Source organism: Hyaena hyaena, unplaced genomic scaffold (genome assembly GCF_003009895.1).
Source record: "Hyaena hyaena isolate Hyena2069 unplaced genomic scaffold, ASM300989v1 scaffold_137, whole genome shotgun sequence".
NCBI classification, from domain to species: Eukaryota; Metazoa; Chordata; class Mammalia; order Carnivora; family Hyaenidae; genus Hyaena; species Hyaena hyaena.
In genome coordinates, this window is record NW_024080769.1 from 825,019 (window position 1) to 842,887 (window position 17,869).

At 34.1% G+C, this 17,869-nt stretch overlaps 1 protein-coding gene across 3 annotated transcripts in view; it reads right to left on the minus strand.

Moving 5' to 3' along the window:
* SCAPER (S-phase cyclin A associated protein in the ER) overlaps positions 1–17,869 on the minus strand; it is a 514,984-nt gene that overhangs the window by 291,736 nt on the left and 205,379 nt on the right. For all 3 annotated transcript variants that reach the window (XM_039238174.1, XM_039238172.1, XM_039238173.1), the window contains 2 exons: positions 16,844–16,996; positions 16,192–16,299 (listed from right to left, as the gene is read on the minus strand). In XM_039238174.1, the coding sequence (XP_039094105.1) occupies positions 16,192–16,299; positions 16,844–16,996 (261 nt within the window). The remainder of the gene's footprint in view (positions 1–16,191; positions 16,300–16,843; positions 16,997–17,869) is intronic.

The following is a 17,869-nucleotide window of genomic DNA, read 5'->3' on the forward strand; positions in this document are numbered from 1 at the left end:
AATGGTATCTGGAATTGACTTCAAAATAGTATTTGGGAGGGATTCACTATGAATTTCATTGTTACAGCTCAGTTATGAGTACATGGAGGTTCATCACACTATTCTGTCCATTACTTAAGTTTTAATTTCTCCATAATAACCAGTTCAGAAAAGAGTCATCTTGTAAGGAAAAGTTATTTGTACACATGAATCTTTAAAACTCTATCTGGCTTGCCAAAAGAAGTAAATGAAATCATAATATGCATATCTCTGAAATATCTAAGAGCTAAACTTAAAATGTAATAAACAGATTTGCAGACTAATGTCTGCAGATTTGCTCACTAAAGTGTGCAGTGCAAGTCTGAAATCTGTTATAAGGACGGGAGATAATATCTTGCCAAAAAAAGTAGAAATAGTATGGAAGTGTTTTACTGAAAGAGGTAGTGATATATTTTACTGATCCAATCATATTCCTTACATGGCCCTCTTTCGCCTGAGGCTATGGGACAGGCCAAAAGTTAACTGGAAATTACAATATGATGCATAACCTGAGCCTCCTAAGAAAGAATGCTGACCAAAAAGATCCAGGCTCTGCTTGCTGAGTCAGAGATGAAGGCTCTAATGCTCTTCATCCTAATTCCATAGCCCAATCTGTTGTGACAGGAAGTCCACTAGCAGGATCCATCCACTAGTTGGTACATTTTGAAATTAATCTTGCTGCTCAAGGTCCAGAATCCAGTATATCTGAGCAATCCTTGGGTACCTGAGTACACAGGCAGGCAGCACTTCCTCTCACTCCAATCTATCTTCAGCAGTAGTCCATTCCATAAAATTTAGTTCTTGTTTCTTTCCCTACTTACTGTTCTAGATTCCTGGTATGATTTGAGCCCTGCCCTGAACCCTAGAACCTGACCTTTTGGCTCTCATTCTTGATGACATCCTTTCTTAAAAGAAACTGGCCAGGATCAGAAAAATAGAGCAATCTCATTTCCTTTTACTTGAAAATATTACTTGCTTCAAGTTATCTATAGCTCTGGCCATTTAAAAATGGAGCTTTTCAGATATCATTACCCCTGATATCAGTATTAAGTGTTCTACTTAATATTTAGTAATATTTAATAACATGCTCTGTTAAAAAAATAATAGAGATACTACTTCTGCAAAATTACCACAGAGAAATAGAGATAAAAAAAATATTTCTCTATAAATATATTCACTGAAGTGAGTTTTACAAGAGAATACCTGCAGTAGGGAATTGATTGGATAAATTATGGCACATGTATTAAGATGATACTACACAGATTTGATTAATTTTAAACAGTAGTAATGCTATTAAAAACATACATTGGATAGTGTTAAATGAAAGTTCAGGATTCCAATCTATGCAATGTAGTTTAAATATAAATAAGCTTGTAAATTTATATATTCATATACTAAGAACAGAAAATATGTTAACAGTAAACATTACTTTTTATCCAGTTTTCTACATTAAAATTTTAATTATTGCAAAATTAATGCTAATATGGAAATGCAAAGAAAAACAAGCTTTTAAAGAAAAGACTGTTGATTTGTATAAGCTTATAGTTGTTGTAAGCTTATTAGTGCTGTGGAAGAATGAATATAAGTGTGCAAAACTACCCTCATCTTTTTAATCTACTACAGTTTTATTATGCCACAGGCACAAGAAAAAGAAAAATATACCCCTTAAGACACAGTATCTATTATTTACTTAGTCATTTTCTTTTTTCTTTTTTTTTAATGTTTTATTTATTTCTGAGAGAGAGAGAGAGAGAGAGAGACAGCGTGATCAGGGGAGGGTCTGAGAGAGAGAGGGAGATACAGAATCTGAAGCATGCTCCAGGTTCTGAGCTAGTTGTCAGCACAGAGTCGGACGCAGGACTTGAACCCATGAACCATGAGATCATGACCTGAGCTGAAGTCGGACACTTAACCAACTGAGCCACCCAGGCGCCCCACTTAGTCATTTTCAAAATGCAAAGTACTCAGGACCAAAAATCACCCCAAAGGCCCCTGAATCTCCTTCCTTCCTAACAGAAAAAGTACAACTCCTAGTCTCACGGAATCCTGGCTCAATGCAAGTCCTACTCCCTCAACAAGTCAAAAATGAGTCTCAGCTGGCGATTTTGGCTATTTGATACTATTAATCCTACATAAACATTAATAGGAGACACTGTTTTTCCTTTAGTCATTAAAAAGCAGAGTGATGCAATAGAAACAGCACTGAACTCTGAGCCAAAATATCTACAGCAAGATACATTCTACAACTCATGACTGAGAGACTTCTCTGGGCCTCAGTTTCTTCCCTAGTAAAATAAGCGGATTAGACAATAAATCCTAAAGTCTTCCCTTTTCTAATGATGTAACAAGCCCAAAAAGTAATCAGTAATGGCTAATTATACACACACACACACACACACACACGCACGCACGCACAAATTATAAGTCTAATTTTTAAGTCACAATTGTGATTTCTTATTTAAAAAACACTGCTACAATATGAAATATGAATGAAGTACATAAGGAAACTAATACCTATACGGACATGATATCATCAAAGTTTATACCCTTATTTTTTAAATTACCTTTTATGACTTTCTACCATAATTTACTATATTAAATGAAATCATTCATATGGGATTTATTACCCTGGTGTTCTTTCAGACTTTTCCTAAAATTCTCATAGTTCCTCATTTTTTAACAGAGACATGAAAAAAATTAAGCTACAGACAGATTCATGATCTTTGGAAAAGAATATGAAAGTTCAAAAATACGATAGATAAGAAAACGTAAGTGACACAATAAAGAATTTTATTGAACTGCCATTTTTAGAACTCAAGTTATATCTCAGAATAAACACATTTCATAAAATGTGATACATCAAAAGAAATAATCTGCTGCACATTATTCTAAAATATTACAGACATGAGAATTTTTAAGGATGTTCTTTCTAGGATCAAAAGAATTTTAAATACATCTCTTTTGGGGGAAAAAATGGACTAAAGCTTCATTACAATAATACAAATGTATCTGTGTTTGAAAATCAAAAGTCTTCTTCATAGAAATCCAATCTCATGCTCAAGAAGCTTACTTATTTCTCTGCAACTCAAAGTTTGCTTTCAAAAGCAGTGTGGATGCCAAGTTACTAATCTAAATGTATAAGAAATGAATGTAAGGGTTTTCACATATTGTTTGGAAAAACATTTTTCTCTAAACCTCATCCTGTACTTCTTCAACTATGAATCTAAAATCCAATGACATCAGTCTATTCTAGAAACAAATAATGTTTTTTCTTAAATTCTTAAAAATATTATGAGGCATTCCATTCTTTTAAGCCTACATGGCAGAGCAACAAATAAGATCAATAGGAGACATTTCACAACATTTTCTCACCACCTTTTACAAAAACTGTGGAAAGTGGAGGTTGGAGGGCTGGAACATGTTTCTGTTTTTCTGCATGATGATAAGGGTAGGAAAAGTGAGGGGTGAGGAGGATGTGGGGGAATGGAGAAATGAAGGAAGAAAAGAAGAAAAATTAGGAGAAAAAGAGAAGCAGATGAAACAAGGGAAGAATTAAAAGCATACTCACCTAAAAACAACATGGTATTTTTAGACAGCACTCTATTATATATTTTGAATACCACTCTCCACAGATATGGTAATATTGAAAACAATAAATTGTAATTAGGTCACTAACATTTACTTTATTAACATTTAATTCAATAGTTACTATCTGTTAAGGATTTATGCGAACTGCTTAAGTTAAAGAGGTACGATTCTCAAAGGACAAATATCATATGTTTGCACATATAGGAGGATTAGGAGGAACTTGACGGAGGAACAAGGGGGAGAAGAAGGGCGGAAATGGTGGGGGAAAGGGAGAGAGGCAAACCATGAGAGACTCTTGAATGCTGACAAAAACTGAGGACTGATGGATGTGGGGGGGAGGGGGGATGGGCATGGAGGAGGGCACTTGTGGGGATGAGCACTGAGTGTTATGTGGAAACTAATTTGACAATAAACTATTTGTAAAAAAAAAAAAAAAGAGGTACGATTCTCTGGGTGTCAAAGTTTTACCAAGAATAACACCAAAACAATCTGTAGGAAACTATTATTCTGAATGATATCGCTCCTCCACAAAACTGTTCAGCAGATTATCCTCCAAAATGAGTTCAGAGGAAAGATGATTTGTAATTAGTGATTTGTGAGATGGAATTTGCCATATCAAATTAAGTATCTGCAGATATTACCCAAACACTATTCAAAAATGAAAGTACCATATAAAGAACTAGTTCAGTTTTTAAAACGAGTGTGTTTAGAGATTCATGACACCCAGAGAGATAGCATATACTGAAGAGTTAGGCTCACTTGACATTTATCTGTGCTTCCCTGGTGCCTGCACTAATGAAAAGTGCACAAGCAGGTGCTGAAAAAATGCTTAAAAAGACAAAAAGTTTGAGAATTCCATTACCTTTAAATAAAACTTTAAAAATTTGTCAAACAGTAAATTTAATAAAATCTTAAATGTAATGCCTTTCATCAAAACAATGTCTTTTCTGACACCGTCCTTTTGAAAAATTAAACATAAGACAATGACAACTTTTAAAACCTGATAGACAATTTTAATCAGACAAAAGATTCAACTCCGCCAAGGTCCCTTTCTACAGGTATAGGATACACTTCTATTTTTATCTACTATAGTCTAAGTATTACATTGTTTCAAGTGACAGATAAGAAAAATGAAGCTAATGAAATACTGTGAAACAGACACCATGGCCAAAGAGAAAAGGCCATCTTCTGATAGGATGACAGTCGACCATCTGTCCCCCTGCCACTCAGTGACAATTACAAATACTCCATCAGTTTTCTTATAGGTGGAGATGATAAATGGGGTAAAGACTTGTTTTATAGATTCTGATGTTCTTTTCTGATCTAATTTGAGGTTTAACAAATGACTCAAAGGAAAGCACAGAGTTCAACAAGCTTATTAATTTATTATGCTGTGAAGCTAGAGAAAGGTTGAACTCAATACTGCAACAGGGAATGGTTCAGTTATATTGAACCAAGCTTTGTAGTGAAAGGTATTTTCTCAGAATTCTCAGACTTCAAATACAGCATGTTAGATTACAATTCGGCTTCATCCTTTGAAGCCGTTTCAGTAATATCCCAGTAACAATATTACCAAAGATCACAAATAACATCACACTTTTGATAACAGATCTAAGTGAAAAGAATGCTCAGAGACAGAGCTCAAACTCCTCCGTTGTGAGTGGCTTTCACAGTCTTAGGTGACAAGAGCTTCAGAGACCCAGTAGCTTCACATCAAACTCAAGAGCACCAGGACACTGATTGTCTGTAAGTCTATTTAAGTGTTTAAGAAAAAGACATGTGTAAAAATATAAATATGTTAAAAGAATAGAAAAAGATACACTACTCTAACACTAGATAAAAGAAAGTTGGAATGGACAATTAATATTTAGATCAGGCTGTAAAAAATATTACTAGGAATAAAGAAGGTAATTTCATACGAAAGGGGACAATTAATCAAGGGGACATAACAATCATTAGCATTTATGACCCTAATAATACAACTTGAAACAACATAAAGCAAAAATGGATTGAACTGCCAAGAGAAATAGAAAAATTCACAATTAAAATAAAAGGTTTCAATATCCCTTTCTCAAAAATTGGTAGAACAAAAGTAGGCAGGGATACAGTGAATGAGGAAACTTACTGAGGTGGTGGACATGTTCATGGTCCTGATCATGGTGATGGTTTCAAGGGTACAAAGGTACTAAAAGTTAGAGTAAACTTAAAATTAAGTGTGGTTTAATTTATGACAGTTGTGCCTCAAAGTTGTTTAAAAAACAGCAACAATTTTGGGGTGCCTGAGTGGCTTAGTCAGTTGTGCGTCCTGCTCTTGATTTCAGCTCAGGTCATGATCCCAGGGTTGTAGGATCAAGTCCCACACTGGACTCTGCGCTGAGTGAGAGGCTTGTTTAAGATTCTCTTTCTCTCTCTCTTTCTCTGCCCCTCTCCTCTGCTCATGTGCACTCTCTTTCTAAAAAATATGTCCATTTTTTTAAAAAAGGCAACAATTTTCTAACTTGTATGGACTGAGGCACTATAATAGTCAGCAGAAAAGAGTTAAGTCCAAAAGAGTATATATAGCATGGTACTTCTTTATAAACCAGGAAATAGCTAAAATAAAATTATGCTTTTTAGGAATAGACCTAGGTGCAAACACAAAACTATCAGGAGGACAAAAGCAAAATGGAGAAGGGAGGGAAATGATATAAAGGGACATATCAGGTAGCACTATCCAAAATTAGGTTTGCAAAATTAAACCATACAAAAATAATATTCAAAGAGAGGTACGAAATAGGAAAGAGGGATGCTTTACACTTTTTCTCATCAGTAAGAGAAAAATTATGTAAATAGTTATAATCATGATGATAAAACACTGTGATTTATATATATTGATTTTTAAAACACAACTAGACATGCATAAATAATAATAATAATAGCATACTGGCAATCTTCCCACTTTTGAGAAAAGGATATTAGTAAGCACAAAATATAGGTAAGAAAATGAAAATATTTGTATAACAATGAGCAAATCTGATCTAATACATATTATATATACCCAAAGAGAGAGAAAATCTATTCTTAAAATTTTATAGTGTAGTAAGCTATAAAGAAAATCAATGAACTCCATAGTAGAACCTAGACAAACCTTACACTCTGATCAGAATGTACAAAAGTTGAAATGAAAAACAAAGGATAGCACTCATGTTAGTACCACAGAGTTTAAAACTGAAACAATGCCCAGAAGATTAGCCTGGTCCCTATACAAGATGGCAGTCAAATCCATGCATCACTTCAGACTTTTAAACGACACATATATATACTCATACTCATAAAACAAAAGGCACTGCCACCCTCTATAACGTTGGAAATACCTCTTTGTTTAAAAGAAAATAAAAACTGTAATTCAAAATTGTTTGAATTTATTAATTTTAAATTTTGTAATTTTAAAACTCTTTTAAAACCAATTAATTTAGAAACAAAATAAGCCTACTAAGAAATGTTTAAGACTTAAATGGAGAAAATTAATGCTAAACTAAAGGACACCTAAACAAATGCAAGACATAAGTAGACAAATGTTGCTGGATGGAAAGAAAAAATATTTAAAAGATACCCACCTTTGCCAATTTAATCTAGAATTCCATAGCAATCACAATCAAAATTCAAACCAAATTTTCTTAGTTTAACAATTAATTGGAGAGAATAATTATTAAGCCACAAATCTCTAGCCAGTGAAAATCTCTTTCACAAGCAAAAGAAGGAGAAATAAACAAAAACATAATTTCCTACCAGGAGATACTCAGGAGATACCTGAGTGGGGTATACACAGATAGCTGTTTTATTATTATTCTACAAATAATAGGAACAGAAAGCAACAACAAAAAAAAAAAAAAAAGAAAGAAAAAAGAAAAAATCCAGTATTTGGATTAAAGGCATCAAAGGCTGCTGCAATCAATTTTAAAAAAATAAAGTATTAGGCATGTAACTGGCCAAAATATCCAAGTTCACTATGATGGCCTTCTATGGTTGCAGATGTATCAATTTATCTAATTTAACTATAAACAAAATATAATGAACAGAACACACAAGATTCCTGAGCAACATGGGCATGAACATAATTGCCATTGTTGTATTTCTTTAATTTTTTAAAAATGTTTATGCTTTTGTCAATGTTACCCACAAACATGATTTACACATTGGTTCAAAGAAGTAGTTTCCCACTGCTCTCCTTACTTCTCTCCCCAATCCAGGCACAATGGTTTCAGCAGATTAATTTAACCTTCTTCTCTATATTCCTGAATACATTTTTGCATTGCTACTTCTTCTTTTTCCAGTTTTAGGATTAGCTACTGGTTTCTCAGCATGCAACGTAAGGATTTAGCTCTATTCCCTGAACCTGGCCCACCACCCACACTTTATATCCTTTGTATCCCCTCCATCTTTCCAAATATGGAGGGACCTGGAAAGAAGTGTTATCTCATTATCTCGGTGGCAGAAATATGGGGTTTATTACACTCCTTTATGATGCTGAAATACTTTGTAATCTAAATCAAATTTTTGAGAGAGAGGACCAAATTGTGGGATTGAGAAAATTTTGTTTTGCAACTTCGTGATTTTCCTGACACAAGAGATATGCCTTTAAAGACTGCCAGAGGAGTCAAACTGACAAAATAATTATTACTTAAACTCAATAACTCTGATCAGGGGTCTGCTCCTCTATAAATATTTACTTTGGAACTAATATACTGGCCATTGAATTTCAGATAAGGAACTTAATAAAGTCCAAATTAAAATAAAAACATTTAGGGATGCCTGGGTAGCTCAGTTAGCTAAGCATCTGACTCTTGACTCAGGTCATGATCTCACAGCTCCATGAGTTCAAGCCCCACATTGGGCTCTGTGCTGATGGCATGGAGACTGCTTGGGATTCTCTCTCTCCCTCTTTCTCTGCTCCTACCCTGCTGTAGTTCGCTCTCTCTCTCAAAAACAAACAAACAAACAAACAAAACACCTTTAAAATAAAAGCATTTATAATCAATTATTTAGTAAGGAAAATAAGAATTATCTAAATTAGGCAAATAAAATGCTAAACTCCTCAACTATCCTTGTCAGAGCAAGAGTGTTCCTGCTTATAAACTCCTATTAATAAATTCATTATTTCTGGTGCGCCTGGGTGGCTGAGTGTCTGACTTTGGCTCAGATCATGATGTCACAGTTCATGGGTTCAAACCCTGCATCGGGCTCTGCACTGACAGCTCAGAGCCTGGACCTGGCTTCAGATTCTGCGTGTGTCTCTCTCTCTCAGCTTCTCCCCGACTCATGCTCTGTCTCTCTCTGTTCTCAAAAATAAATAATTTTTAATGAATCCTTTATTTCCTTAATTGTTCCACCATGAAATTGTCATATTTCAACATTATGCATGTATCAAACTTCTCTTGTGTGTGTTTTTATCTTTTTTTATTTATTCATTTTTTTACAAATAGTTTATTGTCAAATTAGTTTCCACATAACACTCAGTGCTCATCCCCACAAGTGTCCTCCTCCAAGCCCATCCCCCCCTCCCCTCCACATCCATAAGTCCTCAGTTTTTGTCAGCATTCAAGAGTCTCTCATGGTTTGCCTCTCTCCCTTTCCCCCACCATTTCCGCCCTTCTTCTCCCCCTTGTTCCTCCGTCAAGTTCCTCCTAATCCTCCTATACGTGCAAACATATGATATTTGTCCTTCTCTGCCTGACTTATTTCGCTCAGCATAACACCCTCAAGGTCCATCCATGTTGCTACACATGGCCAGATTTCATTGTTTCTCATTGCCATGTAGTATTCCATGGTATAGATAAACCACATCTTCTTGATCCATTCATCTGTTGATGGACACTTAGGCTCTTTCCATGTTTTAGCTATTGTGGAGAGTGCTGCTATGAACATTGGGGTACATGTGCTCCTATGCCTCAGCATTTCTGTATCCCTTGGGTAAATTCCTAGCAGTGCTATTGCTGGGTCATAGGGGAGTTCTATTGTTAATTTTTTGAGGAACCTCCACACTGTTTTCCAGAGGGACTGGCATGTATCAAATTTCTATATAAAAAAGTATATATTACAAAACTTTGAGTGAAGTAGAAGTAGCTTGGTTGTATAAAAATGCCTCACTACAATCTTGTTTCTGATCCTCTATCATCCAACTGAAAGAAAGCAGATGCAAAATAGTCATCACAATTGCTTTGGTCTCTCAACGTTGCCCATGGCATCAATTCTGCAATTTCTCACAAATGACACACAAGAGCCAGATGAGTATGTATCAGTCTGTAATATGTAGATGTATGAACATAGTCACTATTCTAGTCATCCCAAGCTACCATGATCTTTAATACGAGTTTAAGGAGTTTAAGGGTATATGTCTTTTAAAAAGCAATAATGTTTAGATATTTAATTTTGTAAAGGGAATGTGTATCTCAGCTACAAACAACAGCCAATATGTTATAACTTAAACATTAATTTATTTATTTATTTATTTTAATGTTTTTTATTTATTTCTAGGAAAGACAGAGAGACAGCGTGAGCAGGGGAGGGTCAGAGAGAGAGGGAGTCACAGACTGAAACAGGCTTCAGGCTCTGAGCTGTCAGTCAGCAGAGAGCCTGACGCGGGGCTCGAACCCACGAACCGCGAGATCATGACCTAAGCGAAAGTCGGACGCTTAACCGACTAAGCCACCCAGGCGCCCCATAACTTAAACATTTAAAATATCAGGTTGGGACACTCCATTCTAATTCCCACATAAACATACAAAAAGGAAAAAAATAGTCTTAATTACTATAAGCAAACTGTAAAATTAGATAACTACCATATTGTAAACAAAAAGCACATATTATGTCGAAGGGCTCATGCAGAGAAATACAGTTGAAATGGCTTTTCACATTTGTATAGCTAAGAGCCACAAAATAGAGTTTTATCAAACACTAGAGAGCTTAAGTTTCTAAACTGCAGGCATTTGTTACCTATTTGAAATTACATTTTTTTATTATTTTTAAATGTTTATTCATTTATTTTTGAGAGAGAGAGAGAGAGAGAATGTGAATGGGAAAGGAACAGAAAGAAAGACACAGAACCTGAAGCAGGCTACAAGCTGTCAGCATAGAACCCAAGGCGGGGCTCAAACTCACGAACTTTGAGATCATGACCTGAGCCAAAGTTGGATGCCCAACCAACAGAGCCTTGCAGGCACCCCTGAAACTGCATTTTAAAATAAATCAACTATGTTTCATAAGAAAAGGTTCATGGACCATAACTTCATGTAGTTGTAATTTACTAACCCAATGACACAGAATCCTGAAAAAAACTGTAAGAAAACTATAGTTCTGATTAAAGATCAATATCTCTAAAACTGAATGTTTATTAAAAGAAAACCAATACAGAAAAGAGACTGTGATTGTTAGCAGTAAAAATGCAATGGTCACATAACATCAGAAAAAGTATTCAAAACAGGTGTTAATGAGGTAATATTTCAAAATGTGATGATCTATTTTAACTTTCTTAGCATATGGCATTTGCCCAGTTCAACTCTGCTAGAAAGGCAGTTAGAATTTGTTCTAAAAAAAATACAAGAAAAATACACTCTATAATAATAATCAACTTTAGATATATAATACAGATACATGCAGCAAAACAAAAGGTTTATAAACCAAACTAATCACCTGAGATTTAATAAATTTATTTATCTTGCCCTTTAGCACACCAATAATGAAGCTAGGAGAATTCAAACTATAGTATTTATTACACAGTATGAAGAAAATTCCCTTTTCCAACCTTAAGGCTCAGATGCTTGGTCAGAATAAGGAGGAAGGAGTGGTTAAAGGACATTGTACCTTTTTCCAGCCAAAAAATTTTGAAGATAAAAGGGGGAAAATTTTTTAATGCATATCCCAAGGGAGATAAAGTGTTAGCTAAGTGAGAGTAATGCAAAAGTATAATTCTGATTCTCAAAAGAAACAGTCTCTCCATCTATCCTTGTCACCAAATAGGTCCATTAATATGGCCATGTGAGGCAGTCAGGAAGAGGTCTGATATTTTAGCTTTCCCCAAATGCTCTTGGTTTTTATGTGCTGTGAACCCTGTGGTAAGGGCCAGTAAGCCTGTCAGGGCCAGAATGAAGGTTTGGCAAAGACTCAGAGATATGTGCGCAGAGAGGACTGAGGGTGACCTGATTGGGAAGAGGCTGATGCTCCACTGTAACACTGAGTGGAAAGAACAGATCAGAGTTCACCAGCCATTCTTCATGATTGGTGGCCCAGAGACTAAGTGAACAGGTAAAGAAGGGCCTCACACTGGAAATTAGAAAGGAAAGAAGACATCAGGTAGAAAGACCTCAACTTTTCCTCTTAATATGGTGTCAGGTAAGCCATACTCTTCCTCCAATACACATAGATGCTATCTTAAGGAGATAAGCAAGTGGATAGGGGCTAAAGATTGTTATTCAAAAGAGGCAAGGTACAAACTAGAGAGACTGTTTCAATTATTAGATCAAACTAAGTTTAAAACAACTGGCTACCTAGTTCAAATTTCTTCCTTAAATTAATGAAGAAGACTAAATCAGCACAGATAAATAGCTACATGCTCTCTGTATGCCCTAGTTCCAATGTGAGTGAATTTGCCACCATAAGAATTCCAAAAGTTAGAAGAATTATATGTTAACAATCAGCTATATATGTGTGTTATATACTGAATATATACACGTTCTCTCTCACAACACATTCTCTCTCACACACATATACATATACATACACATACCACAAAAGTTTTCCTATTCTATTAAAGAGAAAATAAAGGGAATGGAAGTTATATCCTACAAGAGGGGGCAAGGCATTTTTAGATAATTTCTCAAATTAACTTAAAGTGTACCCAACTGAGGTACTGGGGGGAAAAATAAAGATTTACTCTAAATGAGTCCTGGTTTGTCCGTCTGACTTGATTTTCTATTGAAAAGCAGACAAAATGCTTTCCTAACATGATTATAAAAAGACAACAAATACTTCTGGCTTCTACAAACAAAGGTAAGCAAGGCAAGGAAATTAATCAATCTATTAGGAATTATCTATTATATTCTGGACTGTCATCAATTCTCGGAGATATCTAGGAGACTTCTTTCATCTCAACACCAGCACATTCCGGCAAAAGAAATCAGCTTACATTTCATTAAGTACAGTAAATCTTTATGTTTTTGCTAGTTTAAAATATCATTTTTTTTCACTCACCTAAATTGCATAATTTTTCCAAGTTGAAATACTAATTTGGGATTCATAAAATCACATTTGGTTGTAAATATCCAATAAATTAAAGTTAAGATATTTCATGAAAGTCCTTTTTATACATCCATGTATCAAATGAAAATAAAATTTATTTAAGTACACAGATTAACAAACGGACCTTGTATACTTTATGTGCTTTTAAATCCAAGGAGTCTCACAAACAGAAATATATGGATTTAAAAAAAAAAAAAAAACCCTTTTTAACTTCATTCTCTATATAAGGCTGGATGTACTTCAACATTCACAATAATCACTCTTATCTTCTTTAGATATTAGTGTGAAAAGAGGATGACACAGAAATCAGAGGTTTAATTAAAACTTATACTTCATTATTTCTCTAGCAAATATAAAAAATTAAATTTGGGGATGTATTTAAACTAGCACCCATTTGTTTTGACCTTCAAAAATTAGCTACTTTTAACAAGTGGATTTTAAGACAATGAAAGAGAAAAAAAAAATCAAACATATAACAGCTCTTTTTGTGAAGTTTCAAAAAACTAGAAAAATTTCCCAAATTACAATAAAAACACAAAACATTATACCTTTCTTGCCAGACAGCTACCTATTATGTTTAACAGGCTTAAAACAAAACGTGTCAAAGATCAAGAGTAAGTTATCTGATATGTCAAGTGCATAAGGTCAAAGGTACAATTTTATTAGGTCAGAGGTGGTATAAATAAAATCTTACATGTCAAAGAAGAAGGGTCACAGACAAGGTATATATAACATAAAGACATCACAGATGACAAGTAATAACTTTAAGTAGAACAAGTATGTTTACTATAGATACCTCCACTGATTAGAAATGAAACTTCCATATGAGTAAATATAAAATTGTCTTATTATATCACATAACTCATATGCTATATCACATACTTATTTTTAGGAAGAAAGGGCTATAACCCAGAATAACTACATGAATTAAGTGAGAACTTAAGGAAAATTTAATTCCTCTCAACTGAAATAGTATGCAAAATGAACACATCAACCAAATCTCAAATCACAACGCTAAACATCAGGCTATGCTATATAATAGCTACAAAAGTCAGATAATACTGCACATTTTTCTTTCAAATTGCATGAACTATTCTTTCCTTCCCAACTTTTCTCACTGAGTAATAAGACATAAAATTTAAATTTCAGTTTACGTAACAGCAATACTCCAGAAAATGTTTAAATAATCTGTTGTAAATTAAATAATATAGTTTTTTAATTAAGAGAATTTAATTACAAATAATTTTTATAAATGGAAAATTTTTATTTGTAATGGAATAATTAAATTATAATTAAAGAAAGCAATTTAACATTTTTTTTGAAGTGGCACACATATACACATGACTCTGGTTCTAAACAGCAAACTTAAAAGAATGAATGTGGTAAATTATATGAATGATTCAAGTAAAATATAAAAATCCCTACTATTCACTCTTAAAATATTCATACAATTTAAGCAAAAGACAAAAAAATTATTTGAGGTAAACTAAATAGATGATTAATTACATGTTTATTAAAGGTAGCTAAAGCCATTCTATATAACCTTTTAGTTCAACTCAGCTCAATGAGCTTTTATTAAATACCTTACCATGTGTCAAGCATTATGTCAAAAAATGTATATATAGGAATTAAACATTAGGAGATTTCCAATTCCAGCTACAGTGAACTGGCTTATTCTGGACTATCTCCTAACTCAAAATGTTACACAAAATATACCAATTATCAATTTGAAGACATTGAAGAATGGCCAACAGAGCCAGGACTTGAGAGACTGTGATCCCTAACAAAAACGAAGCATATGAGGTAAGCTCCACATTTACTCTGGATTTTTCCTTGAAGGGTTTGTACCAATTTTTGTCATGGAGAACACTGTAAGCTAAAAGTAGCAGCCTTACTGAGCTGAAGAGACAGAGTTTGGTTTAGAGCCAAAGCCACTGGAGCTTGAAGGGGAATATCCTCAAAAGGCAAATTAAGCCCAAAAAACTATGTGGAATTTCCCTTCAGACACTGGTCATATCCAGAAACTCAGGAGAAAACAGTAGCTATGGTCCTCCCACCTAGGTAAGATTTATTGATTTATTAAGAACCAATCACACATAATTACCCCCACTTCCTGACAGCATTCAATTCAGACCAAAGCTCCAAGTCCTTGAACTCTCCCCTCCCCAACCAAATCACCTAGCACAAGCCCAAATCCTATAATAAGCCATTTCTAACACCCTATTGAGAAGCTCCATAATTCCCCATAGTATACATTTTCCATTCTTTTATTAGATTAATAAACCCCAACTTACTCAACTACAAATATGTTCTTGATGGTCTTTGCCTGGAGGGCATTGATTAAAAGCGAAGAAAAAGAAAGAACTACAGCTTCACATAAACATTTAAGATCAATCTCAGAGTTAGGGATAAGTGAAGGTAGCCAGACAGAAGTATATACTGTGTGATAACATTTAAATAAAGTTCCTGAACAGGGAAAACTAACTGATGGTGCAGACAAGTTACCTTTTGGGGACATGTCTGGGATGGAGCATGAGGGAACCTTCTGGGGCATAAGAAATGATCTGTATCTTGATGTGAGTGAAACATAAGTAAAAATCAAGCTGTATACTTGAGATTTGTGTACTCTATTAATATAGGTTACACTGGGGAAAAAAGGAGTTAAACTCACACATGCATGTATACACATTTACTGCTCTCATTAGAACCATAATAACTTTTCCTGGGCATCGTAAGAGATTTGTCACAAACATGAATGTCTCATCTTTGGGTAGCTTTAGAAATTTGCTATTGCAAATAGAACCAACAAATTCATAGACTAGTGATGTCCTCCATATCTAGATAACAGTTTAATGTAAAATATTTATTAAAATATTCATACAAATCTAAATTCCACTGTAAACAATCATAGGTAAATAATACATTTCCAAAAATTTCTAAATACTGTACTACATAAAATTATTAATTTACATGACATTTATATTGTTAATTATTTTCTAAGAAATGCAGGGCATCATTAAATAATTCTTTTGTATATTATTGAAATATCAAAATACTATGACTTTTTTACACTAAAATTATTATTATTTCTTGTTTCTTATTAAACTAAAATGTATACCAAATTTTAGTAAATATAGTGTCAAAGCACTAAAATGAATACTAAATGATACATTTGTATATAGTTTAGTAGTTATTAAATGTTAAATATAGTTTTAAATAATCACAAATGAACATGGAATTCTTTTTAATAAAATAGGACACACTAAGTATTCAATAAATATGTGGAAATGAACAACAAACAGTAAAGCTTACCACTTCTTCATCTGAAAGTTCACGCCCTTGAATGCTGCTATTTTCTCTTACAGCTTGCTGGTGTTTTTTTCCTTTAATGTGGCTAAAAAGATACACCTCTGAGGAGATCTAAAAGCATAAAATCAAAACAACTGTAATCAACATATAATTATATCCAATTATAAGAATTACATATTCAAGCCATTATATTATATGTATGTTGATATCATGCCTTTACATACTAGGCTAAAAATATTTTATTTAAAACACAATTTGGAGAATCCTCTGGAAGATACATGATCCAGAAAAAATATACCATTGTAACCAACTTTAACAGTGTATCATTTCTTCTAAGTATCGAGTTCAAATTTCAGGACTGAAAATGTTCTTTTCTTTTTTGGTCCCAGTACCCAGAAATATTGCTTGGGCTATCAATTAAGCAGGTATATATCCATTTTAACAGGAATTGCATACTTTGGCACTTTGCACTGGCACTCTTAAATGCTGATGCTATTTTTATACTACTTACTTAGCATTGAAAATCATGAGAGAAATCCATGGTACTCACCAGATGCCTTCATATGAATTTTAAAAGACTGGGAGAATATATTTCCATAGTTTAACAAACTTAAGTAATAAATTATATCATCACAATATTAATATGGCAACCTACCAGGACATTGCAAAGGGAACACTGCTTCTTTCTTTCATAAGGGGTCAGTTTGGGGGCATAATCAGTATTCGCATGCCGCCCACTGCTTAACTCAGCAGCTTTTTCTTTTCTCTGTTCAATCTGTTCCATGTGCCTTCGAATGCTTTCATCATGCTGTGAATGAAGTCAAAGTGTGAGAATATAAAAATGATATAAATTATACCGAGAACTTAAAAAATAGTATTTCCATTAAAGTTTCTACAATAATAGAAGAGATATCTTCATTCAATGTTGACGTGAACACTAAGAATAAGAATTTACATAGACCCCTTTAATATCTCCTACATGTACAATAACGTCTCTTAGAGTGTGCTTCTTGGAACAACACCACACAATATTATAAGTGCTTTGTGGCAAAGGTTCTATCAGCAAATAAATTTGGAAAATGCCAAATTAAAGCAAATAAAATATTGAACTATACGAATCCTCTAGTATGTCTCTGTGCACTATGACTCAATAAACCTAGCTCATACTAAAAAACATTTTACACACTTAATTGACAACAACACACTTTTGAGAAGTCCTTCTGGGAACACACTTTAGGAAATGCTGACCCATATGTAAAGACCACGCTTATCCTCATAGCAGACAAACCCCATCATGATGCAGACTTCTACCACACCAACTCCCCACCACCATTTCTGGTCGTTCCACACCTCCAGTGACTCCCCCCCCACCAAAAAAAAAAACAACCAAGCTGAAAACACAATTACAGACTTCTGACTTAATGCTCACTTTTTCATATGACTGGAAATGTCATCCCACCCACCTACCTATTCTTCTACCTATTCAGGATTCAGCTCAGGAGTTATTCTCTAAATTTTTTCCCCAACTTCTGAAACCCTTCATATTAGACCAAGTATCCTCATCTGTGCTTCCATAGCACTCTACGCAAGCACATGCATCCATATGGAAATTATCTGTTTAGCAACTGATTCTTACACTACATTAAGAGTTTCTTGAAATTTAGAGTCATGCCTTACTCAT